General features: G+C 47.0%; 2 protein-coding genes across 6 annotated transcripts; one reads left to right on the top strand and one right to left on the bottom strand.

Moving 5' to 3' along the window:
• Positions 1–25,339, bottom strand: KIF4A (kinesin family member 4A). 5 transcript variants are annotated; one of them, XM_054839617.1, is made up of 32 exons: positions 25,263–25,329; positions 24,720–24,894; positions 19,385–19,527; positions 19,159–19,273; positions 18,340–18,530; positions 17,957–18,049; positions 17,115–17,281; positions 16,770–16,864; positions 16,446–16,565; positions 15,135–15,310; positions 14,484–14,545; positions 13,792–13,927; positions 13,214–13,272; positions 12,900–13,005; positions 12,135–12,200; positions 11,643–11,828; positions 10,878–10,981; positions 10,456–10,600; positions 9,855–9,965; positions 9,013–9,096; positions 8,308–8,421; positions 7,906–8,061; positions 7,593–7,687; positions 7,010–7,139; positions 5,976–6,146; positions 5,477–5,584; positions 4,621–4,698; positions 4,430–4,531; positions 3,676–3,837; positions 2,216–2,335; positions 1,385–1,507; positions 1–814 (listed from the first exon to the last, which is right to left on the bottom strand). In XM_054839617.1, the coding sequence occupies exons 3-32, from the start codon at positions 19,505–19,507 to the stop codon at positions 623–625; spliced, it is 3,690 nt and encodes a 1,229-aa protein (XP_054695592.1). In that variant the 5' UTR covers positions 19,508–19,527; positions 24,720–24,894; positions 25,263–25,329; the 3' UTR covers positions 1–622. The 5 variants fall into 5 exon arrangements, with proteins under 5 accessions (XP_054695592.1, XP_054695596.1, XP_054695594.1 ...); XM_054839621.1 differs by having other exon boundaries at positions 24,720–24,875; positions 25,263–25,321; XM_054839619.1 differs by lacking the exon at positions 24,720–24,894 and having other exon boundaries at positions 25,263–25,339.
• On the top strand, positions 19,929–23,352 carry PDZD11 (PDZ domain containing 11). Its single transcript, XM_054839623.1, has 6 exons — positions 19,929–20,077; positions 20,214–20,297; positions 20,977–21,033; positions 21,394–21,492; positions 21,647–21,707; positions 22,353–23,352. Exons 1-6 carry the CDS (start codon positions 19,991–19,993, stop codon positions 22,385–22,387), a joined length of 423 nt encoding a protein of 140 aa, XP_054695598.1. The 5' UTR covers positions 19,929–19,990; the 3' UTR covers positions 22,388–23,352.
• Positions 25,340–25,414: the final 75 nt, after the last annotated feature.

The following is a 25,414-nucleotide window of genomic DNA, read 5'->3' as shown; positions in this document are numbered from 1 at the left end:
AGTAGTTACTTTATTAAAGCTACAAAACCAAGTTAAAATTACTACAATATTCACATAAGGCTAGCAAGTTTCTAACTTCATTGAACAGGGACAGAGCAGTTCAAAGGGTACAGAAACACTGACCTTTTGGTAGGTGCTAGCTGGTTTAAGACTACAGACAGTGCCTCCTCCCCCATCAAGCACCAGTGGATCTGGCCTGGTAGCTTGGAACAGTTCCTCATGCTGCAATGGAAGAGACAGCACCCAGATTTCCAGTGCAAACGCAAAGTTCTTTCAAGATTACGGATTAAAACTGTACCTAATATTGTTCACAGCTCAGGATGAGGAAGGCAGCTGGAATGAGCAACCTGGATAATCACCTCCACTCACTACAGAAATTCCAGAGGAAAAAGTCTCTTACCATTGGCCCAAGGCCCACACACACAAATATTTACAAAGAATTGGACACAATCTAGCAAGAACTAGTGCTTGACTCCCTTGCTGATGCCAGCAGCTGTCAGGCAGGACAGGCATGAGGCAGGAGCAGCAAGAGATCCCAACACTTTTTAAAAAAAAAAAGTCACCAGGAACATGGTCTAAAGCAGCACAGCAAAACCCAGTCATGGGGCAGCACCTGGGCTCCTCAGTCAAGCTCCTCTTTGATAGGGGTACAACCTGAGAAGAAGCTGGTGTTGCTACTCAGCATTCTCTTCTTTCTCTTCACAAATGTTTCTGGTATCTGGTTCTCTTGGGATTCCTCATCTCTCGCGAGGACGGAAGGAGCAGCGCTGGGCTTCTTCACAAATACATCTTGGTCTGTGATCTCTTTCAGGACCTATCAGAAAGGCAAGGAAGGCAATTTGGAGTTGGTCTCTGCCCTGAAGCAGCCAGCCTGCACTGGAGCACAGAGGCAGCACACACAGAAGTTGCCAGGCCAGAGTTGCTTAATCTCTTTACTCAAGTAAAAATTCTAAAGACAAATTCATGGGCTGCACAGGAAGAGACAGTATTTGGAATAGTGTGCAGAGGGTACACATGGGATAAGTGAATTCATTCAGCCGAGGCAAAATTACAGCTGCCACGTCAGAGTATGCAATGGCTTAAGAACATTAAGTTCTGACACAGACAGTGTAATTTTGTCCTATGAGCTCCTCAATTACCAGCCTCTCTCATTGCTGGAAGTACAGCAAGCCTCTGTGGCAAAGTTTTAGTATGAAAACTTAAGAATTCAGCACACTCAAAATTTAGATACAGGCTGGATTGACAGCTGCAGTCTGTTCAGACTTTTCTAGTAGCAGTCTATCATCTTGGGGTTTTTTTTCCTTCTTTAAGATCTGTCACTGGCTGTAAACAAGGTGTGTGCACATTCAGAACCAGTGCTCGCTCTTAGAGCTTTAGGCCGTACCTTTGTAGTTGGTGTGATGCACACTGGCTGAAAGAAGGTCTCTCCTGCAGTCACTTCAGTGGGGTCTTCAAGTTTGAAGGAACCCTCAGAGTCCCTCGTCTGGTCCTGGCATAGTGTGGCATCCTGAGGGGCAGTACTATTTTGAAGCACTTCTACAATATCCATCCCTTCCTTCCCCACCAACAGCTGAAGAAATAGTAGGACTCCCTAAGCCACCTTCTCTCCAGTTGCAAAGTAATTCATAGTACAGGATGTTAGATGCCTCTGTCAGGCAACTGGTTTCATAAACCAGTCAATAATTAAGAATTACTCTTGGATCTAAGATCACCCATAGTAAGGCAGACATTTCTAGCAAGAGTTCTAATGAACATCAGTAGCTCATGAACCTTCCTGATGCTACAACCCCCTAAATTATCCCTTCCATTCTTAAAAAAATAATCTGAAGATAAGTTTAGATTTTTCTCATCTGAAGCGAAAGACAAGTCTTATTTACTAAGCACAAAAGAGACAGACTTAAATTGTTTGCCTTCAGATTCATGGCTGACAACTGGCAGCAGGAAATCTATGTGACTTAAGACATCAGGCAAATTTCTGTTTAGTGCAAGAGCCTGGTACTGCAGTGGAAAGCTTTGTACGCAGTTACCACAGATAAACACTGAATTACAGTGACACAAGTGTTTCAAAAAGGTGCACATGCTTTAGGTTGGCAAACTGTGCACGCACACTAATAGCCAAACTGCTTAGCCATCCATCCAGCTTTGCTTAAAGATGACGTGTAGTCTGGATGTCAGGTGCAGGCCCCTCCGCTCCCACAAATGCGGCACTACTCACCGGAAAGCTGGGGTCTCTATTCCTGCATTTTGCAGAGTCACAGCTGCAGCCTTCCGTGCAGCCCACCTTCTGCCTCCTGCAGCCACACTGTCTATTCCCACACCGGCCCTTGCAGGAACACTGAGTGAGAGAAGAGTTCTGTGCAGAAAGAGCTGCAGTGTCTTACAGACTGCATCCAGATCGCCACAGCCGTCAACAACTGAAGCAATCTAAAGGACAGTACCGTCCCCGAGCTGCCACAAGCCTTTCATTGTTTCATTGTCAGTCCTGCATCCCAGGAAAAGGGACAAGGTCCTTCCACCTCCAGAGCCATCTCTTGCTTCAGCATCCTCAAAATAAGCATCTTCAATTACTCAGTCCCTGACTCAAGTTACCCACAAGGACGTCCGTATCAGCGAGACAAGCTAACATTTGCGCATGAGGAGGCAAACCTGAGTCACCATACCTAGGGCTCTCCCTCTGATGGAGGTGACCCAATTTAGGACCTTCATGGCTCAAAGTAATGAATCTCTTTGCTAGCCTGGGTATGCGAAGCAGTAGCAGACTGCACAGACCAGCTGCTCCAAGCTACAGGTCTGAACTGAGCAGTAATTTGCACTGGAGTTCCACTGGGCTATATAAGTGAACTCAGAAGAGCCAGCATCAAGCACAAACCCTCCTCCCTGCAAGGCAGCCCAGAAGAACTCTCCAAAACCCAAACCAATAGTACTGCAGTTCCGAATTTATCAGGTTGGCAAGCTCCAGTGAAAGGAACTAAAGCTAGACCTTAAAATTCAGGAGCTTCTCTGTGGTAACTGCTGACAGTTTCACAGTCACTCATTAGTGAGATGGGTAGTAATTTACCCTTCTGTGAAAGGGGCAGAACACTTATCACAACAGGGCTCTAGTTTCATAGCAATTCAAGCCCAAAGAGACCCATTGGTTCAGAGACTTGTGTTTAGCACGTTCAAGTCATCTCTTCCATCCCATCGGGAATTAACTAAGCAACAGGCAGAAGCTTCAAGCCCAGCAGAAGATGGAAGCTGAGGCTTCTGTCAGGATGAGGAGCCACAGTACACCACAGTGGCAGCAGTACACAGGGATGCAGGACAGGCCACCCCTTTTCCTCCCTAAAATAGGCTCCTTGAAGGAATACCATTGCTGCTAGCGCTTGCTATTTTGCTGCTGCCTGGAGCACATAGGCCAGTTCAGCCCCAGGTAGCAGGACAGAACATGTCTCACAGTGGAAGATGACCTAATGAAAAACTATTTAGGAATGTCTTGTTGACTAGAGGTAACTGTTGCCCTTTCTGTCAGATCATAAATAACCAATGCCAGCAGCACTATCACATTATGGCTGTTCAGAACAGTGGAGACACTACAATCTCACTGTTCCTCTGTACACACATACTAGATCCTCAGGGATACAGGCAAGCAATTCCCTTGTAGGTAATGACAAGTCAAAGGTAACTGGATCTTACCCCGATCATGCTTTTCTTTCCTCCTCTGACTGCTTTTACTGGAACCCAGTCTGCATCCTCCATCTCCCCTCCAGACTCCCCCGAATCAGAGAACAGCTCTTCCACATTCATTTCTGGGGTCAGTGCACGAGGTTTTGCTGTTGTTTGCCGGCGAGTCTTTGGCTACGCACAAAAATTACAAGGGTAGAGGCCCCAGAAGAAATAACAGTGGGTTTACATTTCATTAAGGCTCTTCAGTCACCCACCACCACAGCCCCATTCCTCTCAAATAGCCAAGAAGGCTGTAGGATGTGGGAGGAGACAAAAGATCAAGTTGTCAGGGATTAGAAGTTCATTCAAGCAGTTGATTTAAACTGCTAGAGTTTGTAAAAAATATAGCTCACAAATCCCTGCAAAATTAATAGATTTGTGTCACAGTCTTGGCAAAGTAGTTCTAGATATTTACTCCTCCCAGCACTAAGATTTGGCACTTTTGCAAGGCCATGCTTAAGTTTTCCAAGACAGATAGATGTCTTGCTCTGTGATTCAGACTGGAAATGCTACAGACAGCACCTGGATTACCAAGGAAGATACAGAGTCAGGCAGCCTGAGGACTGTCTGAAGTAGAGACCAGGCCTACTTTAATTAGCAGAACAAGATGCCTAGCAAAAAGCAACTTGGGAGAAAGAAACCCAGATTATTAATGGCCAACATTAACTTTTCAAAAGAACCCAGGTACAACACAAGCATGAAAACTGGCACGCAGAATATTTACCTTGGGTGGAATATAATCAAAAGAAGAATCTGGGGACTCAGACGGCATTTGCTGAATGTGACGGAGCTTCTGTCCACTGGCAACTTGGAGGAGTAGCAGTTTCTGTGAAGAGGGACAGAAGTCAGCTTTGCAAAATACATTAACCCTACTGCCAAGAAGCTCTTACAACTTATGTCTGCACAGATCTCTACCTGTTTAAGAGTGTCATTTTCCTGGAGAAGTTCCTGGTTCTTCTCACAGATCTCCCGCATTTTCTCCAGCTCTTCCTCCTGTTTGAAAGAAAGATGAAAGCTGTAGGCTTACATAGGAGTAGCACAAATAGTTGTTTAGGATAGATTTTGCTATTTGGATCTTTCTTGCAACACCAGAGGGGTTTCTTTGTATTCTTCAACAGGAGTTCAGCTCCCCCTTCTAGATCAGGAAAGTCATTAGTGCTACTGCTATTTTTTTTTTTATGCATAACACTGCCAACACAGAGAGAATGCAATCTTCTCAGAGTAAGCATTTAAGATCTAAACCTCGCTCTATTTCTAAGGCTTATCTCCAAATTAGGTACACCTAGGATTGATTTTGCTTTAATACACTGTTGAACTCACCCTTCCACAGTAGCTTGCTATACCTCTTAAGTCTCTTAGCGAGAGGAGAAGGTGCAGCTTGTAACACATTTATATGACCAGAGTAAAGCTCGCTCTTTGCTGATAGCATAGCAGAAGCTGTGCTTTGCAAAGGATTAATAATAACTTGTGGAATATCCTAACTAAAGGTATTCCAAGCATGAAAGAAGTTCGCGTGAGCTGGTCAGATTGTGGTACGACTCACGGCTGCACTTACATTTATTTAACGGAAGAAGATAGATAAGAGAAAACCCACAGGCTTACTCAAATCTGTATAGCAACTATCCCCTGCAGCCAACCAAATCGAGCAATCTTAGCTACAAATGGAAATGCTCTCAGTCCTTCTGCACCTTCCTCACTCTAAAGCTACTATTCCGAGTAACAGGTAGCCCCAATGAGCACACTCCCACCAAGCCTCATTCAGACACTCTACCTGGAACTTGAGTCGCTCTTGCAGCTGTTTCTCTTGCTCATTCAGTGAGTCTTCCAATTTCTTCTCTGCTGCTTCTTTTTGCTGAAATTGGCTAAGCAGGTACAGAACCTAAAGGCAAGTTAATATAGCAAACAGCCATGAATTCCTACAGAGACATCTGGCAGCTGAGGCAAAGGCCTTGACAATTTCAGAAAGATTCTTTCTGCCACTTCCAGCAGAATTCTGCCCCAATCTACTTTAAAAAGTTATCTTGTGCTCAGGTGTAACATCCTCACTTAAAACGTTGTGAGAAGTTATTGAATCAACTTGCATAGGACAGAAGATGAATAGGGAGATTTCCTGGGCTTTTGTTACATATCCTGCAAGAGCCTGAAAAATCTTGATCAGATATACAGCAACAGAGTGGTCTCAGCACACCTCCTTTGCCTTTATCTCTGAGCAGATCTAGGAATCAGAGGCCCAAGACACAGGAGTTTAAGATTTCTATCACTTGTTTTACCTTTTCCTGGTGGTGTTGTTCCTGCACCAAAAGCTGATTTTGGAACTCAGCCTCCATCTCCGTTATGTGGTTTCGCTCTTCGATCAGCATCTTTTGAACATCTGAACAGCTGGCTTTAGTCTGCTGAAGGTTGCTCTCTAACTTGCTTTCCTGCACTTTTGAAGAGACCAGCTGAAAGACAAAAGCAGGATGATCGCCTGGGTCAATGGGTCCCACATTTCAGAACGTTGGGGCAGACACGCTTCAGTCCGAAGGCAAAGCACTTCTGCCTAACTTCCAACTGCCCTAAGAGCTGGAGTGGCCATCAGCAACAAGGAGACTAGATGAGAGATTCAGTGCTAGCCATCTGACAGCCAGCATGGAAGTGCAAAACAGAGCAGGAAGTCTTGTTAACAGTTCTAGATTTATCTCCTTTCCTGCAGCACTTTAAGTCTGAGTACTGGGGAGACCTCCAAAAATGAATGCTCTCCTAAAGTGGTTCCTTCATGCTTTTCCTTTAATTTCCAAGCACCAGGGACTGATGTACGATGCTGCCACTCAGTTGCTCTTTCCTTGATTCCACATTAGCCCAGTTCCTACTCTCTCCTACCCTGGTCTTGTTCAAGCTTCTCCCATCCCAATGTCCATTCCACTGCTTCTACTCTGACCTCAGAGAGCGCTCCCCTTGTTTCCCTGCAGATTGCCTACTTGTTCAGGAAGTATTTTTAGGTACTTCCTCTTCTCTTCCACTTCTGAAATTTCTCTCTTCCCTTTTACTATTCCCATGCAAGCCTTCTGTAAGCACAGCTTTAGCTGATATCTCCAGATGCGTGTCTATTCTGTTTCCTTCTTCCCTGTTCTTTTTGAATTTCAATCTCAAAAATGATCAGGAGAATATTTTAAGCAGAAGTTGAGGGAAACAAACCTCATTCAGTACAACAATGCTTTACTTGAATTCATCTTTGCTATCAGCCCATTAATCACTTCCTTTCATTCCTGGCTAAGCACTCAGAGCCTTTGTTTTTAGTGATAAAATAGGAAAGTTCAGAATTTACCTCTCCAAGGAGATACTTTAAAGCACATTTAGCCTCTAAAATTGTTGCAATGCTGTCCCAACGCTGTTTCACACGATCTCCATTGTCTGCGTCTAAGAGTTTTTGCTGTAGATCCGCTATCTGGGCACTCCTTTGGAAGAACACACGTATTTGAGGTTACAACACAGGAGAAAACCTGGGACAGTGTTTGGGCTAAAATTACCATTACCAGAATATTACACAAAATAGTTCATATTAAACAGTCAAAACTTTAATATGGCAGCTGGAGTCCACCATGTTATTTATATCAGGGAGTTTCTCCTCCCCTCCACACTTCAAATTAAAAGTGCAGTGTTTCCCTCACACAGAGAGATGCTCACAAACAGCTGAGAACAAAGCAATCTTAGTGACTGAGTAGTGTCCTCATATCCCCACATCTTGGAAAAATTCAAACTAGGAAAGCCACATGGTCTTATTTCATAATTTTAGTGTCAGTGCATAAGTTATTTTACTTTCTCTTCTGTTTCACAGAAGTGGTGTACATAGAGATGAGGGGAAAAAAAAATGGAGGCAAGTGCAAATCAACTCTGTCGTACTGCCTTACCTGAGCCCCATCTCAGTCTCCAGGCTTTCTATCTGCTTTGATATAGACAGGTCCATCTCTGACGCCTGAAAATCTGTGAGGGAGTAGGTGCGTCTCTAAAGAATTACAGCAATGGATAGAAAACAATAGGTGAAGAAGTGCACGCAAGACTGGGCTTTCATTTACAGACATTTCAGCAAAGAGGAGCCACACAATTACAAAAGCCTCCAAGTATCTCTCTATAGCTTCTATAGAGTGAATAAGAGTGAGGGTCAGTACTTGCTGCACAGCCAGAGGCATGGGACAGGGAAAGTGGCATTTCCCTCTCTCTTACCCGGAGCTTTAGAGGTGGGTTTTCCCCAGCCTCTTTCTTCTCTTTAAGCTGAAGGAGCTCCTGTGCCAAGATCTTTCTGTCCTCCAAAAGGTCTGCAAGGTGCCGTCGAGCCTCTTCAGTACTAACGAGAACCTCTACTTCATTTGCAAGCCAGCTCTGGAGGGGAAAAAAACACAGCCCCACCAAAAACCAGTATAGTGGTTCATTGTACTATAGTCTCAACTTCAGGATTGAACCCTTCTCTGAAATGCCTCCCTTAATATGTAATTTATCTGTGGAGGCAATGTGATTATTTAACTGCATGTCCCTCCCCTCTGCTCTCCAGTCATCAACCCAGCAGCAGTACTGAGTTAAGCTAAGTTTGCCCATTGTTCGCTGGGATGCCAACACATCATTACCCACTTTTACTCGTGCAGCAACTCCTTCCATTCCTCGATTTTGACTTTCCTTCCGTTTATCTGCAGCCTCCCGTTGTTTCTGCAGAGCATCCTTCAGGCGCTTGTTAGCAGCTGCTGCCTGAAAAATATTTTACACAAAAGCTGAACAGTAGTCACTTCACTTAACTTGCAACGGCTGAAAACATGAGGCATTCACAACACAAGCCAGACATTGAGACAACGAGAAGAGCGCGCAAAGTTAATAAAACCAGAATAACTTTAGAATGAAGACTAAAGTCCCAGACTTAATTTTCTTTGCTGAAATTCCCAGTTTAAAGAGAATCTGCTTCTAGACTTAAAGGTAGAAGAAAGCATCCAAAATGATGGTTTCAAGATGCCTTTCTTCTATACAGCCATTCTGAAAGAATTTTGAACTGCAATCTAGAATACTCACCACCCAAGCTCATTTACACTTTGTAGCTTGGGTATCTATAATAGAATTGTCACAGCAGCCTGATGCTCAAAGGGTAGTTTAGCCTTTAAGGAGCAGATTTAACTAGAAAGGCTACAAGACAGAAGCATGGTATTTTTCTACAGAAAGAAAAGCACCTATTTCCAGACCTCCAAACGGCTTTTCAGAAGTTTCTGCATATCCTATTACAACCTCCAACCACACTTTGCAGACCTTCAAGAATTTGTCAGGAGTTTCTAGCAGATATTGGCTCCTTACCTCCTCTGTTTTGCGCCGAAGCACATTAGCCTGCTTCTGGAAATCTCGTTCTAGCTTAAGTAGCTCATACTGTCTCTTGCGATCCTGCAGGGAAATAGTGTTAAGACAGATGGAAAAAATCATGTCACATTCATACCTACAGCCAGTTTCACACATCTTGGAACAGAATAATTACATTTACTGTTCTGCAATGCAAATACTTCATAATAATTTCACTGATTGTTACAAGCTTAAGCCATGTAGTGCCTCTGAGAACAAATGGCTGTCAGGCTTAAAGTGCGAAGTACAGAGCCCCTTCTAGCTGTCAAAAAGGTTTAGGAGCCTGAAGGCTGGACGAGAATGCAAACTAAATCTTTAAGACTTAGTGTCCCAAAGCATTGGGGAGCAAACTTTTTACAGTGAGAATTCCTGCGAGACCAGAACTCAAGAGGTACAGATGTTTGCTGTCCATTACACTTGAATGCTACAAGCCAGCTGGATTTCATTAACAACTCTGTTTACCTGCAGATTCAATATTCCTTTGAAAGTTTAAATACCTCCCATTCTGTGGCCAAATCCTACAACTTTAAATACTTAAAAATCTTAAATATATTTGCCTTCTGCTTTAAAGCTGAATCACGACGACTGTGTTGATAGCTTTAAGACTGCCAGACACAAGTGAGTCGATTTACAACAACTAGTGAAAGGTGGCAGCCATATGAATTAATATTATCTTCAAAGCATTCCCCAGATGTTTTTCAGATGCTGCCAAGTTAAACAAAGCCTTGCAGCAAACACTTTAATGATTTGTTTCGCTCTTCAGAGGGAGGTAGGTACAGTTTGGGGGCTTATTGTTTGCTCACCCGTTCTTTCAGCTGAATCACTTCCTTGTCCTTCTGTTGTTTCCATTGCCTGAATTTTTCAGCATCATCTTTCATTTGGCGCATCAGCTGTACCCTTTGGGTTTTCATTTCCTAAAAACCAGAGACAGCTGGAAGAATTGTCCAGTAGTGGCACTCTGGGTAGTTTCAGCCTACATTCCCCCAGTGCCTTGGGTAGGGGGTGGCATACGGGAAATACCGCAGTGTGCTGCCCACTCAGAGTACATGCCTAAGGACACCATCAAAGTGCTAAAACCTAGGAATTAATCTTTTGAGGCATAAAGGGAAGACTGACACACACATGGTACACACACGTGTGTACAAAGTGAAGTCAAGTGATTCGACTGAGGCAATAAATCATCAGAATAGCCAAAAGAAACTTTGGACAGCTTCTATTCCTCCAAGTCTCGGTAGTCACCTGCCTATTTTACTACACCAGCAATTGTGGTCATGTAGCCAAAGGAATATCTTGCCAAAAACTAGTGTTCTCAGTCTAACAAGAGAGAAAGCGAGTGCCTTCTGTCTGGAAGCTGCTTTGTCTACACTGGAGCAAGCTTGAGAACTGCATGCTAGGGTCAGTTACCCTGATCTCCTGGTTCAGTTTGCAGACTGTGCGTTCTGTAGATTCCTTCAGCTTTAGGAGCTTTGACTGCTCATTCAGCTTTTTCTTCAGCTCATTAATTTGCCCTTCCAGCTCCTGAAGTCTTTTCCGACGCCGTTCACTCAGTCTGTAAAGAAATCACACTTTAAAACCAGTCCCCTGCCCCAAATTACTGCTATTCTCAAACAAGTATTCTCCAACCTTAGAGACACCTTAAAAGAAGCAATCTTTCCCACTGACCCTATCAGGCTTCTCTGCAATTCATACAGCTCCGTGCCACGTTAAAGGGATGCATTTGCATCCAAATAAGAGATTTTACAAATAGTAGGTGCAGTGAATTTTCACAGGTGCATTAACACAGTTTTCAGTGCTAAGCGCCACACGGCTTGCATCGTCACTCTTACTTGGCTTGGTTGACATCCTTCTTTGCCATATGCAGAGCAAGGATCAGCTCCTCCTTTTCTTTTTGCAAACTGCTGACCTCCAATTCCAGATCCTTGATATTAGTCTAGAAAGGACAAGAGCAGTAAGCCTCCAAATAAAAGCCTTGAAACTCCATTCTGAGACAAAGCTTTAAGATTGGAGGCCTTGAGAAACCATGTTCCTTTCCAAGAGTCTGTAAACCACCTTGTCTAAAAAGCTGTACGAGTGTCAAAAGGGCTAGTCTGCCATACACTGAAATCTTAGTTGGTCCACAAAACCATTGTGACAAACTAAAAGTTATGACCGAACAATTTCAGAGATGGGAGATTCCAGCACAGCTAATGATCAGTGGAAACCAGCTGGCTCTACTATGAGAGTTAACAACAAAATACTTGCATTTTGGCCTGGTGCGGCCAAGCAAACCTTTGAGTAAAAAGCAGAGAAACCCATTTCACATAGAACAACTAGTGGCTAACAGCTTATTTCAGGGAAAAGACCAGTGGTAGAACTATTTGTAAATGGCTGGGTATGGTCATCCCCCGACCTTCTCTACTGACACCTGTAGTTAACCCCTGCCCCATGCCCAAAGGGGCAGTGACCCAGCTTAAGGGAACAGATAGACCCAAAAAGAACATGCTCATGAGAGGACAGATCTTCTCCCTTCCCTCCTCAGCATGGAGGGACTGCATTAATTGGGAAAAATAAACTGACCACATCCTTACACGAATTGTTTCAGAAGAGTTTACCTGGTATTGGGACTGAATGGGCTCCAGCTGACTGTCATTCTGAGTCATTTTTTTGGCAAGTGCCTCTTTCAGAGCTAGGGCTTTATTCAATTCAAGCAGCTCTTTAGACATCTGTGCTTGACGGAGGGCATGTTGAGTGCTGAAGTTATCTGAGGACCTCTTGGTATCCTGGCCCATTTCTGCTTCCTGGAGGAGACACAGCAATGAGCAGGAGAGGCCAATCCAAGGCTCTTTAACTATGTGATCACAGTTTCAGCAGAACGCTTCATTTTTTTTATATAAAAAAATTAGGTATTCAGAAATGAGAACAAGTTATTGATCTTGAACACACTGAGCAAATAAGAGCATAGGAAGGCAGCACATACAAAAGTGACACATTATTTACCCAACATTGATATTAGAAAACTAGCATAAGGACGCAGATAAGAGGAGTGATGAGGGGCTAAAGCATGCCCCCGGTAAGGTCTGCACTGCTAGACTCCCCTCACTTACAGCTGTAGCATCCTGTTCAGAATTTCCCATTTCTGTAGCAGCTTCCATTGCAGCAGCATTTTCACTCTATATAGGACAAAGAGAAGAAAATTTTAGTAAAAAATGAAAGATGAAGTAAAATAAAGCTAATAACAGTCCGTTGGCCCATTATGACAAAGTATAATGTTAGTCTCCTCTGTCCAGAAAACTCTCCCTGGAAAGAGGGTGCCATTGTCTTCCTCCTTTAGTAATGTGAGCATACTCCTCCTAGACTAGCTGGACAAGGCATTCTAGTCTTCCCTGAGCTCCAGCGTTGGCAGCCAGCTCCTCACAAGAGCTGGGAATAGGGGGGGGATGTCTAGCGAGGGAGAACAGAGAAGTTCCTCAATTAAACAAAGATTCAGCAACTTCTATTTAACAATTTGAGGTCCCTGCAGTTTGGGCTGCTCATTAAAACTACCAGAGTTTATAACTCTTCTTCCAACTTTTGGATTGTAAATCCATGCTAACCTCCCACTACCAGATTCTTCTATGGAGACTCTTCTTTTTCCCCCACCACGTGCAGCCACTTAAGCACAAGCGGCCTTTCTGCAGCATTAAAAGCACAGCAGGACAGCTTGTTTAGAAGTGGATATCAAGAGTCATTTAATACTTGTAATTCCTGGGCTCCTTAAGGAAGGTTTCTGCAGAGTGGAATCCCCTGCTCTGCAGACAAGACCAGCCACCCTAGGTTTCATTAGCCAACTTGCTTGGCACACACTCTTCTCTCCCTGGATTCAGTCTTACCTGCAACTGAGCCAACACTTCCTGCAGATCACGAATCACCTCTACATTTTCTTTTAGTTCCTCATCTTCCACAGTCTCTACCAGCTTCTGCAGATCAAGCTTGCATCTGCAATGCAGATGCGGGAATAAGCCCATGAGTATTACATGGCACATTTGTGTCACACACGCCAGTAAGGAACATCTTTCCCCACCAAACATACAGATGAGTTCTGGATGAACACACACAAGTTGACTGTATCCAGTTTATCCCAACAAAAACATGTAATGCTGAAAAACGTTTCCTCAGCATGAGTAGAGTGTGGAAACAGACTTACACAGCATGTTGCTGAAGTTGCTCTAGTTTGGCATTCATCTTCTCATTTTCTTGCTCTGTCTAAGAAAAGTCAGAATTATACTGAATTGTAGGAAAAACAAGACAAGAAACCAGAAAATGGCTAATTTACTTGTAGCAAGAGATATGGTGTCTCTGTGGTAAATCAATGCACTGAAAGATCTTGCATGGTCATTGCTACTAGTTTGTTTAGACTTAACACCCTTTTTTGCAGGAATATACACAGCCGTGAATCAAAACAAAGTGGAGCTGGGGAGTGGAAAGAGGGAAGAGAGAGAGAGTGCATGCACAAGTGCTGCTATTTAAAACATTAAAGCAACAGAATAGCTGAAAGATTCAGGTCTATTTTTCCTCACTGAAGTCACTAGATCTATAGGTTCTGACAGGCTCTGGAAGGCTTTTGGTTCTGACTACCTGATAGCTAGAGATTTGAAATAAATGTGAAAGGAACATTAAAGAGATTCCTAACATGCCATTAATAAAGGAGCTGCTATTGATTAATCTTCAGCTAAAAGGAGAAGTCATGCAATTTAAAGCTCTTCTTGGGTAGCTGAACCTTACCAGGATGATCCTCTCCAACATCTGTGCTGTCTGACCAGCAGCCTCACTCAGCCCTCTGCTCAGCTTTTGATTCTCCTCCATTAGCAACTGGTTCTTCTCCATCAGGGACTGAAGATTCTCTGAAGGTGCCATACTACTGAAATATTAAGGACCAGCTGGCTTGTGAACATGACTTTGCTAGAGGTTTATAATAGCACTGAAATTACCTCCAAGTTTCCCAAATAGCTTACAATAAATATAGGTTGTAGCAGGTGATGAGAAGTAACTGCCCGTACTTGGGTTTTGAAACATCCTCAGAACACCTACACAATCCAACTCCTCCCTGCATTTTGTGCTTTTAATAACAACAGAGATGAAGGTGCCCTACATTTAGATGTAGAGGAGTGAAGAATAATAGAGGGATGGATGAGTCTGAGAAACAAATACTTAGGAGAGGTTGCCTAGTTCTTCTCATATTTCCTACAATTGATTTTTGCAGTCTTAAGGGGTTTGCTACAAAACTGACACATACATGCATGGAATTTCAGCATGACAAAAAGAACAGAAGGAAAAAAATTGTCCAGATCCTATTAGAAAGCAACCAGTTTGCTCCGCCCTCACTCTACAGCACTGTCTGGAGCAAAGGAGATCTAGAGCCTTTGTTGGCATGTGACAGCCATCAGTTACATTGAGCATTACTCTACAAATCTTACTTGATAGACACTGGGAGGGTCCCTCCGTGGGCCTGCAGCAGTAACACCTGTAGCTGTTGAACCTAGAAAGACAAACAATTACTACTTGTAAATCTCTCTCATATAGCAACTTGATGGAGAGGTGGCATAAAACACTGTATTGTGTGCATACTGTCGAGTAAGCACAGCAAGCCTGGTTAACTCTCAAGTTAACCCTAGGGCACTTGTAGCTTTGGGTTTAACCAACTCTAGTTTATGCAACTTATTTCCCTCTGAAGCTGGCCACATAGGACCACTCTTCTCTTCCCACTCCGTGCTGGACATAGGCAGGTGATGTCAGCAAGGCAACCATCACGGTATTGCTATTTTTGCCTGTAGCCTAATGGGCAGGTGATGATTTATTCAATGGAAGGGAAATGTAAAAATCACACTAATGCTACAAGTTTTCTATGGCATCGAACAGTTGCTGTAGAATTATAAAACATATTCATATATTCCCTTTACAGCACTTACACAGTCATCTCAGGGGGGAGAGAGAGAGAGAGAAACACATGCTGAACATCTTTTGCATATTTTGCGTAGCTAGGCATCCTATGGCTTTTCTTGCTGTTTACTGAGCTTGGTGCCAGAAGGCTAGATCTACTCCTCTCACATGAGGAAAGCACACCATACCTGCTGCTTTAGATGATGCAACTCAGCTGCCTGGGGATCAACATTGACAATTGGTTTATTTTTTATTTTTCTTGCTCTGTCAGCATAACGCAAAGTATTTAGAGTTTCTTCCAGATTGGAATCTGCTGGGCTTACACAGGCAATCATGAGAGTGTGGCTGTTACCACCCAGAGAATCTGAGAAGGAAAACAAGGCACAATCAAAGCTTTGAGACAGAGCAAGAATGACTAGCAAAATATCATCACTAAGATATCTAAAACCACATGAGTGCATCTCCATACTACAGCTAGAAAATAGCTAGCTGTAGTTGTCTGCCATTATCATCTACTTTCTCCTCTGCCCTGGTCAGTACTAAAGAGCTTTTTTTTGAAAGCAAAAAATCCCAAAATTATGTCTTGGCTCTAAGCACCAATGATTTCACATCAGAATCCTCAGTAATCTTGTCCTGTTGACTAATGTCTGTAATTACTATAATTTCTGTGTGCCATTTCTGGCATAGTTCTTTCAGATCTTCTTCTCCCTTCTCCCACAAAGTAATATTCAAGACCTCCACAGACATCCAGACATCAGAATTCACACTATTTTCCAATTGACAGAATTAATGGCTAAGAACATATCTGTTCAGATCATCAAGCTGCATGGCATTTTATCCTTTGATTTTACACTAACACATAACGGCTACATTAAAAGCTTTTAATCAGAAAAAAAAAGCACCCAACATCTAGCTCTGCATAATCCAGTGTCTTTTTATTAGATATTTTCAGATATGGAAAATACCAGAGAGCCTAACTTTTTGTACCAAATTATTTAACTACCAAAAACCCCCAGTAAATTGCATTACTACAGCTATGCCCACCTAAAGAAAAAATAGATAAAAATGTATTAAAAGATCATCACAACTACTGAAAAATAAGTACCACAAAGATTAGATATTCAGACTAAGAAAACAAAGCAAACATGATGTGCACAGTGAAGACCACAGACAGCTTCGGCTTCATTCTGGTTGTGATAAACTCCAGTAAGTAGCCGTAATCGGGTTACAACAGATCTCTGCTTCCAGACTTAACTTCTCAGCTTCCTTCTCCCTCCCCCCAGAAATGCACTGGATTTGTCTAGATTCCTCCCATCACATAGGGACTGCAAAAGAGCAGGACTCATTTATGAGTCCGTCTCAGTGCACTTGTAACCTAAAAATAAAAAGAGTACAGAAGAAGCCTAGCTTCAGTCAGAAGAGGAACTGTTGGGTTTTTTGCTACTTTGTCATTTAAAGTGCATCTGTAGATTTAGGCTTTATTATCACTTGTCTCTTACCTTGCAGCAGTCTCGTTAACTTCGAGTCTCTGTAGGGGACAAACCCACCCTTTTTATTTTCATCACCAAGAGCACTGATAACATTCCCCAGGCAGAGGAGACCTCTGTTTATGTTGATGCCTGCATACAAACAGATGACCATGAGTAGAGCTACCTCAACAGCTAGCAACTGGTCATTCCCTCTCCTTTTTAAAAAAAATTAAGGTTAAAAAAACCCCACATTATAAAGGTTAAAGAACTGCTTTGCTTTTCCTGATGAGGATCCAATTTATTAACTCAAAAGTGGCAAGAAACCCAAGTTATACCAGTCCTTTTCCTACAGACCTTCTTTTAGTCGGTCTCCCTCAGCCTTGGTCTTCTTTTGTCTCTCAGAGCCAGCAAGATCAACCAGGTGTAGCTTGGAGTGAAAACTGCTGTTCCTATGGCAGAAATAGACTATTTTACTCTCTCAAGTAAACATACAGTTAGGAAAGAGCAGTCCAGTGGTTACTACAGTTGAGCTACTGCGCTGAAAGTATACTTCATACCAGAGACAGCCAAAGAAAGGAACTGCCTCAAGAGTAGCTCAGCTGAGTTCATCCAAGACCAAGAGAAAATGACTAGACTACGAGATTTGGAGTAAGTCTAATTCCTAACAGCTGCTAGGAGTGGCTGTGCCATCACACTTACTTGTCATTTTTCTTCTTCTGATCAATGCAAATGGTGAAGATGGCATGGGACCGTGAGGACTGGGAATTCATTGCTGTGGAGGCCACTGTTCTGGAATTGTTCCCTTGCTCTAGGCAGGATACGGTATCTTGGGCACAGGTGACATTTCTTTCTGTTAAGCCTACAATCTGTATCCAGGAAGAAAGCATTATTTATCTTCTCCTTCCTCTTCACCCCAACTTACATCAGAAAAATTATTCTCTGCCTTAGACTACAGTGGACAAAGCAAAGTCCCTGTGTAAATACGCTTTCACAAGAATCGGCCTCACTTCTAGCCAGAGGCTTGGTATGGATTCCCCCAGCAAAAATTTGCTCTGAACTTCATATCGGTAACATTAAGTGGCATCACCTCTCCTTCATCCTGCTCCTACATACACACACACACTGCAAGTTCCTCTGTGCCTGCCTGAGAGCCAGCTGGGCTGTGGGACGGAGGCAGGGCTCCTCAGTACTCTGGAGAAATCCATAGCTGCCCTCAGATAGCCCCAGCCATGAAAGTTGTGCCAGTCACAGGCAGAAGGGGAAAACTAGCTGATGGGGGGCACTCGTGTGAATAGAACGGAGGCAGGTATTCAAAAAAAGCCAACAAGTGACTTTGTCATGAGGGTCTAACCCTATTGGTGTTACTCTCCGTAAACTTAAGGATCATCGACAGCTCAATTTTGACATGAATGAGTAGTTGTGATAATTTCATATGCACAAATATAAAGCAGTGCTCAAGGAGTCAGACCATTGTTTCACCGAAACATTCGTCCTGAGCCACATCACCCCCTTCCGTACCCATATCTAACAGATCAACAGACCTTTATGCCTTCTTTTGGATCTTCCCGTATACTGATTTGAGAAGACCGTTCTCTTGATGGGCACAGCAGGTCTAGAATATCCTCATTGTAGATCTGAAAACATCAGAACAGCAGTGCAGAATTAGCAGCCTTGCAAGAGAACAATTTGCATAAAGAAAGGTACAGTTATGCTGAAATCATGGCTAACTTTGCATTACATTCTATTCATTTTACCTTTAGAGAAAGATACCTAGGACTCAGAATCTAGTTCCTGACAAGACCTTATGTAGTCTTAGGTTTTGATTTAATAAATACTTGTTACTTGAAGGAGGTGGCCTCCTTAAAGCTTGCTTTATCTGCAATTCATAACTTTAGAATAGTTTGAAAATCAAAACAACTTTTACCTCTAGATAAGAAACTTTGAGGATGAATTCCCAATCCTGCCTTTGCTCCTTCTCCTTAAACAGCAGTTTGATTACTCGCGGGATGACCCCCACGCTAGGTTCGTGCTCTTGATTGGCAGTGTAGGTACCTCCCATAGAGTAGGTTTTTCCAGATCCTGTCTGTCCGTAGGCCAGGACGGTCGCATTATACCCTAGGGGAACAAAGGGCGCCTGGATCAGACAGACACATGGGAACCAGAAGAAACTAGCACGAACAAAGCTGCATTCTAGTAAAAGCATCTTTCCAAAGAAGCCCTGTCCCTCACTGTCAGTTTACACAACCTTTACACACAGGCCACAGTTAGCAACATCAAGAAAAAAGAAAAGTCAATGGAAAGCATCCCAAATCACAGATAAAATTATTATTTCAGTTATTTTTTTAAGTCTGTTCTGCTGCTTTACTAGAGTTAGTCACAGAAACAGTGTAAGTTCTGTCATCCCAACTCCACTGCAGCATCGGCATTAGCTTCCTGTATAGGATGCTTATCAATTCATCCTATTATTATTGATAAAATCTTTTGCCTTATATAAATAGCTTCAGGAACCAAACATTTTGAGAGCCCTCTGAAGTACAACAGGCTGTAAACAGGCAAGATCTGGCACTTCTCACTAGAGGCTGGAGTCAGCGTCTAGATAACACAGGATTTTATTGGCTGAGAAGGTCAAAGAAGAAATGAGTCAGAATGGAGAATCGAACAGTGCAGCCCCTTCTTCCACACAGCTGAGCCCACTGAAATCCCCGGTATTTTCAAGCAGAGCCTGAACTCGGTTACCACAAACCTTTGAAGATGCCCCGTATGAGAGGGGCGACAGCAGTGTTGAAGACTTCCTCTTGTTCAACGCAAGGATCGAACACGTAGTCATACGTGAACGACTTATCGTTACCTACAACCACCTGCGGAGGAGACAGAACGGACAGCACTGACCGCGCTGCCCCAGCGGCGAACCGCGGGGCGGGGGGGGAGAGGTAACGGCGGCCCCTGGGCGCAGGGCCTGGCTCCCTTACTTGCGGTTCCCCCGGCACAAAGGACAGGCACATCTGGCACCCTTCGCTGGTCTCCTTCGGCACCAAGGGACGGCAGCGCAGCGCCACACGCACCGGGATCACCTTGTCATCCTCCCTCACCATTTTCAGTCACCGTGGCCGCCCTGCGGAGGAGCGGAGCCGGGTGAGGCCTCGCAGGAGCAGCGCCCGCGGCTGCCGGTGGGTACCGCCCTGGCGAGGCTCAGCGCTGCGGCCCGCGACCCCCAGGTCTCGGAGCCCGGGGCCTAGGCCCGTGAGGCGCCCAGACCGCGCTACCGGCGTTCCGGCCCAGCCCCACCGGGCCGCGCCCAGCGACGGACCAGGCCCTCCAGGCTCCCCACGACGGCCAGGCCCCACCGGGCGAAGGGAACGACGGCCACCGACCCGGCTGCGGCGCTACCCCGACCCGTCCTCCCCGGCGCCGGGACCCACCTGGAACCGCCGCTGCCCGTTGCGATGGCGGCGCCGCAAACCGCCAACATTCAAACCGGGGCCGCGCGCCGCAACCGCCAATCGCGGGGCTGCGCGTCAGGGCGCGCGGCGGGGCGGGGCGAGGGGCGGGGCGGTCCCGTCAGGCGGCGGGGCAGTATGGAGGGCCGGCTGCCCTACGACGACTTCCCGGTGGTCTTCCTGCCGCCCTACGAGAGCCCGCCCGCCTGGGTGCCGCCGCATGAGGTGAGGTGAGGGGACGGGGGTGGCCCGGGCTGGTGGCAGGCGAGGGGCGGGGACCGCGGCCCGGCTCTGCTCGGCTCGGCCCGGGGGTGCGCGGCGGGTCCCGCCGCCTGACGGCCGCCGCGGTGTTGCGTTGCAGAGGGTGTACCACCCCGACTACAACAACGAGCTCACCCAGTTCCTGCCCCGCACCATCGTCCTCAAGAAGCCGCCCGGGGCGCAGGTGAGACCCCGCTTAACCCCCCCCACCGCGGCCCCGGCCTGGCGGGTGCCGCCGCGCAGCCCTGTGGGCCCCGTGGGGAGGTGCGGGTGTCCTCGGCGCGGTGGTTTCCCAGTGCCTTTCCTGGCAAAAACCGGGTGATGCAGAGGCCGGCAGAGCTGCGGGGTGATAATAATCCCCGACTGGCAGCGGCCCGCAGCAGTTTAACTGGGGAGGGCGGGCGGGTCGCTGGTGCTGTCCCCATCCAGGGAGCGGGCGGGACGGGTGGGGAAAGGGCAGGGGCAGGCATGGCTCTTGCCCTGCTGGGAAGGGCCGCGCCGCAGAGGGAGCGGACAGCTTTGTGGATATCCTGAGCTGGAAGGGACCCATACGGATCATTGAGTCCAACTCCGGGCTCCACACAGGACCAGCTCAATCAGAGCATATGACTGAGAGCGTCAGGATGAGGCAGGGAAGTGCGGTATGCCGTGACGTGGAACTGATAAAGGACAGGGAGCAGCAGTCCTCAGGTGTTTGGGGTGAGATTGCTGTAGAAGATAGCAGAGAGGACCGGTGCTTGCTGCTGTCCGGCTGAGCGCTGCAGCACCAACACCTTTGCTCCATCCGGAAGAGACACGTATCCCATGGGAAGGGGCCTGGGCCAAAGCGGGTGACTGCATTTCACTACTGGTTTCTCTCACAGCTGGGCTTCAACATCCGGGGAGGAAAAGCCTCGCAGCTGGGGATCTTCATCTCGAAGGTGTGTCTGCGCGGCTGCCGTTCCCTCCCTGTGTTCTGTCTGTTCCCTTGGGTGTTGCTGAGCCAGCTGGGTGTGCAGGGAGACTGTCACATGCCTTTTGTGCACCTCTGAACTCATAGCTGTAATTTGCCACGCACCAAGCAGCAACCAGGCAGTCCTGCACCATTTCCTGATCTCTCCCCAGCCCACCAAGCGTTGCTGGTGCACTGCAGTCCCTGTCCTCCCCAGTCCCACGTGAACACGCTGGATGGGCACCGTGGGGAGGCTCTGGGGCTGGGCTGTCTCAGCCGTGCGGGAGGGGAGCTGTGGCACCAGCTGTGCCAAGAGTCACTGCTGCTGTCTCTGCTCTTCCCTCCACAGGTGATCCCTGACTCGGACGCACACAGAGCTGGGCTGCAGGAAGGGGACCAGGTGCTCTCGGTAAATGATGTGGATTTCCAGGACATTGAGCACAGCAAGGTGAGCACTCCTGCAGCCCAGCTGCTGGAGCAGGGACAGGACAGGGAATCCATGCACACATCATCTCCTTCCAGCCTCAGCTGGTGGCACCACATAACCAACGCATTCCTCTTATCCTCTAGTCTGGTCACTAAGCAACTCTTTCTGCTTTCAGGCTGTGGAGATCCTGAAGACAGCCCGTGAAATCACCATGCGTGTGCGTTACTTCCCCTACAGTAAGTGCCCGCTAGCCCCGAGTCCGGTCACCTAGCAGCTTTCCTCCTTGGGAAGATTCCACCTGAGCTTAGCAGTTATGAGTCAATGGTCATAGACGGTGTTAAGGCCACAGATCAGAAAGAACACTGGGCTTTGATTTGGGGATCAGGACAGGAACCAAGTCAAAACAGTAAGGACTGGCCTCAGCTGTCCACGAAGAAAAACTTGTAGAGCAGGGCTTAGCAACACAGTACTGCAAGGTGGGATGGTTGTTGAATGGAAGGGTTAACTTTAGAGCTGTAGAAGTAGGTACTTACCCTTAAAAACATAGCGGAAAAAAAGAGGTCAAGTCAAGCCAAATAAGGATTCTTCATAAAATGGAAACTGACCCTTAAATGAAGAAAGAAGAAAAACATGGAGCCGGGAAAGAGAGGTCTTTAAACAAACTTTTGTTCTAAATGCTCTAAAATAACTTGAAATGACTGGCTGGGGTGCAAATACGCTATTTTAAAGCCAGCTGCTACCCAAGAGAGTAGCAAACGCTGCCTCTACTTAGTGAGGTATAAACAGAATGTATGTTTGCCTTTAACATTTTTGCTAATTCTCCCTTGCCGTCAGCAACTGCCTCTCTGCTCTTTCAGCCTTGCCTTCTCTTTCCATTCCAGATTACCAGAGACAGAAGGAGAGAACTGTTCACTAGCAGGTAGCTGTCTGCTGGGTCTCCAGAATGGCCATCCTTCCTGCAAAAACACTCTCCGCTCCTTTTCCTCAACATGTGAGATGACGCATCAAGTTTCAGCTGTCATTGGAGGTACAACTGTCCTGTTGGCTGCAGAGGCATCAGCTCTGCTTCCTGCATGGAGGGATGCCACCAGACTCCTATTTAGCTGGAAGATGGATGAGGCTTTAGTCTGTGCTCCTTGAACGGGGTGTTGGAAGAAGCTGATGTGGAAGTGGGTACCGGAGGGCAGCTTCTCTGGCAAGATCTATGCTTCTCTTCTAGCAGGACTGAAATTAAACGAGTGCTCTGCTGGTTCTGGATCCAACCCTTGTTGCTAGATGTAAGGCCGAGAGGGTCTGAGCGTGCTTGAGCAGAGCATGGCCTTTGTCCTCCAAGAGATCAACCTGTTCACTTCTCTGGCGACATGAAATTCTTTCCTTCTTCACTGTCCTACCTCTGCTTTTCACTACTGGGTTTGCTTGGGACTCAAGGAACAGAAGTAAAATCCACTCAAACTCTGCACATCTCTAGGTGCACTACTCTGCCGAGGCACGTTTGTACCTCTGCTGCTTAACGACCCCCATGACACAGGGCCGAGATGCTTGGAGCATGTTTCTCAGCTGCTGCGGGCACTTGGCCAGGTTTCCTCCAGTGTGGTTAAGGGTTTTCACTTGCTTCCTTCACTTGGCACAGCCCCATCCCTGCTGTGTCCACTTTGAGGTAAACTTCTCCCCTTCCCTGTTCTCCCCGAACGGGGAGGAAGGCTGCTGCGCCCTGCGCTGCAAGAGCGCAGATGAAACGTGCTAGTGATCGGCAAATCTGGGTGCAAATGTATGGTAGTATCACGTTGTAAATGGCATCAGGACAGCCCTCGCTCTGGCCTTCTGTGTGGTGTTTTCCACTTATCTGTAATAACTGAACTAATAAAACGAGTACAGCAAGCAGACTTCATCTTATTCCCACTCAGGAAGTCTCCGTGAAGGGTTGTTGGTCACCACCCTCGGCACTACCCTGAGGAAAGGCCGGGCGCGCAGCTGGGGCAGGGGTCGGCTCCAGTTGCCCTTGCAGCATGCAGGAGGAAAGCGTGGGGCCCACGCGAGGTGTGGCTCTGTTTTAAGGGTGTTTTTTCCACTGATTGTGATGGAAGTCAGCCCTTGATTAGCCTGGAGCAGTGTTTCAGCACTGCCAGGAGTAAAGAGCTGCAATGGAGGATTTTGTCGCTTGTTTGAGACAGCCAAGGGCAGCAGCCCTGACCCTTCAAGCACTGCCAGCTGGGCTGCTCTTGGCTCAACTGCTGGGCAGAAAGCTGAGCCAGGCTGAAGCAGAATAAAATACACTAGAAAAGAGACTTTCACTCAGGATTAAAAAAAATAGCTTTTCTACTAGGGAAATAAGCATCGTGGAAGCCCCACTGTAACACCCTGAGAAGGTAAGATAAGCTTTTCTACAGAAACAGGTGGGACGTTCACCTCTCTGGTCTCACACCAGTTTTGCAGCATTTACACCTTTCTCAGGGAAGGAGGATGCTCAGGTTGCAGCAAGGCCACGTTTCCTACTGCTCCATCTTCCCTTCTCCCCCTGTTGTACTCCGAAGTTCAGTCCCTGGCCCCAAAACCAGCCCTGCGCTCTGCCTGGAGGAAAACAGCGATCAAACACGCGCATCAGGCTTCAACTCTCTCCACAGGGGACTGCAAGTGCAACCTTGGTGTTCAGCCTTAATCCTGCTTCAGAGCAGTCCCTTGCAGGAGCTCCGGGAAGATCTCCCCTGCCCAGGGCAGCTCCCTCCCTGCCATTACTCGGAGGTAATTGCACTGACTGGCTGTGGGTGAACAGGAAAGAGTGGATTCTTTCCCAAGACACATTCACGTCTTAGGTATCTGACTTGACAAAGCAGTAATAGGGTTTGTACTGGCCGCTACAGTCCATTTCATCCTCCAGGACTGGAGGGACAGGTGGGTAGTTCCCAATTCCTGCTGGGAAAACAACAGGTCCAACAACATTGGCGTTTTTCTTAGTGACTTGCAAAATAGAGGCCAAGAGTCACGAATGTTGGAGCAGCTTTAGTTTGTCAATGAATAACTCCCTGGCCAGGGAAGCAGACTGGCAGAGGGACTGCAGGTAACCTGACCTTTTGGAGCAACGATAACAGCCCCAGAACAAGCTGTGTTGTGTTACACCCGAGAAACGTACTGTACAGCTCCTCTCCCTCGGCAGGACTCAGCCAGGTCGGTACAGGCTGCCTGTGTGCTGAGCGAGGCCGGTGTGCTTGGATCCATGCAGTCACTTCATGAGAGAAAAGAGATTTTCTTACTGTAAACGACTGGATGAGCCTGAGCAGCATCAGTAACATTCCTCTCTGCAGCGATGCTAGCGGCATCAGTTCTCTGCATGTCGATGACATTGGCATCCCGCTTCTGTCTATACCCGCTGTTGTGCGGCACGTCATATGCCGTCTCTGCCAGCACACCTGGGATGTTGATGCGGCACTGGGGGGATGCTGAGGGCTCAGGCCAGGCTCTCCCACCCTGCACCCCTCCCCAGTGGGTGTCTGTGGGAGGGGGGTCCCCCGTGGCCAGCAAGGCCAAACATGGCCTTCAGCTTCCCAGAATGCCTCACACCCCAAGGGGAGCAAGGGGCTCACGGGGGCGTGGAATCCTGTCACACCCCCTCGAGTGAGAGGAGCTGGGGCCCACAGTCCCCCCAGGTCGGTGACAGCCCCCTCGGCCTGGCAGGAGGCCTGAGGCAGGCAGGCGCTGAGGGGAGGCGGTGGGGCCCGGCCCCCCGCCGCCCTCAGGGCTCTCCCAGGGCAGACCCCCTACCGGCCCAGCGACCCCCCCCCAGCGCTGCCACCCACCTTGAGCCGGTGCACGCCGTGTCCCGGCGGCGGGGGCTGGCAGCGAGGCCGTGGCAGTGGCCGCGCCGCTGGCGCCGGGAGGCGCGATGGGCAGTGGCGGGAAGGCGGACCCGCCGCGGGGGTGCCACGCCCCCCGGTTTAACGCCCTTCCC

This window comes from Grus americana, chromosome 12 (assembly GCF_028858705.1).
Source record: "Grus americana isolate bGruAme1 chromosome 12, bGruAme1.mat, whole genome shotgun sequence".
Lineage (NCBI taxonomy): Eukaryota > Metazoa > Chordata > Aves > Gruiformes > Gruidae > Grus > Grus americana.
The sequence above is the reverse complement of the archived record's forward strand: the minus strand, read 5'-3'. Positions and strand labels throughout refer to the sequence as shown.

What these genes read in the sequence shown, in the direction of transcription:
- PDZD11 (XM_054839623.1), top strand. Translation starts at nt 19,991, where the DNA reads ATGGAGGGCCGGCTGCCCTACGACGACTTCCCGGTGGTCTTCCTGCCG. An exon ending in CCTGGGTGCCGCCGCATGAG is followed by an intron (nt 20,078 to 20,213) that starts GTGAGGTGAGGG and finishes GTTGCGTTGCAG; the next exon opens with AGGGTGTACCACCCCGACTA. An exon ending in AGAAGCCGCCCGGGGCGCAG is followed by an intron (nt 20,298 to 20,976) that starts GTGAGACCCCGC and finishes TTTCTCTCACAG; the next exon opens with CTGGGCTTCAACATCCGGGG.
- KIF4A (XM_054839619.1), bottom strand. Translation starts at nt 19,507, where the DNA reads ATGGTGAGGGAGGATGACAAGGTGATCCCGGTGCGTGTGGCGCTGCGC. An exon ending in AACTGAACCAGGAGATCAGG is followed by an intron (nt 9,966 to 10,455) that starts GTAACTGACCCT and finishes TCTGGTTTTTAG; the next exon opens with GAAATGAAAACCCAAAGGGT. An exon ending in GAGACTGAGATGGGGCTCAG is followed by an intron (nt 7,140 to 7,592) that starts GTAAGGCAGTAC and finishes GTTCTTCCAAAG; the next exon opens with GAGTGCCCAGATAGCGGATC.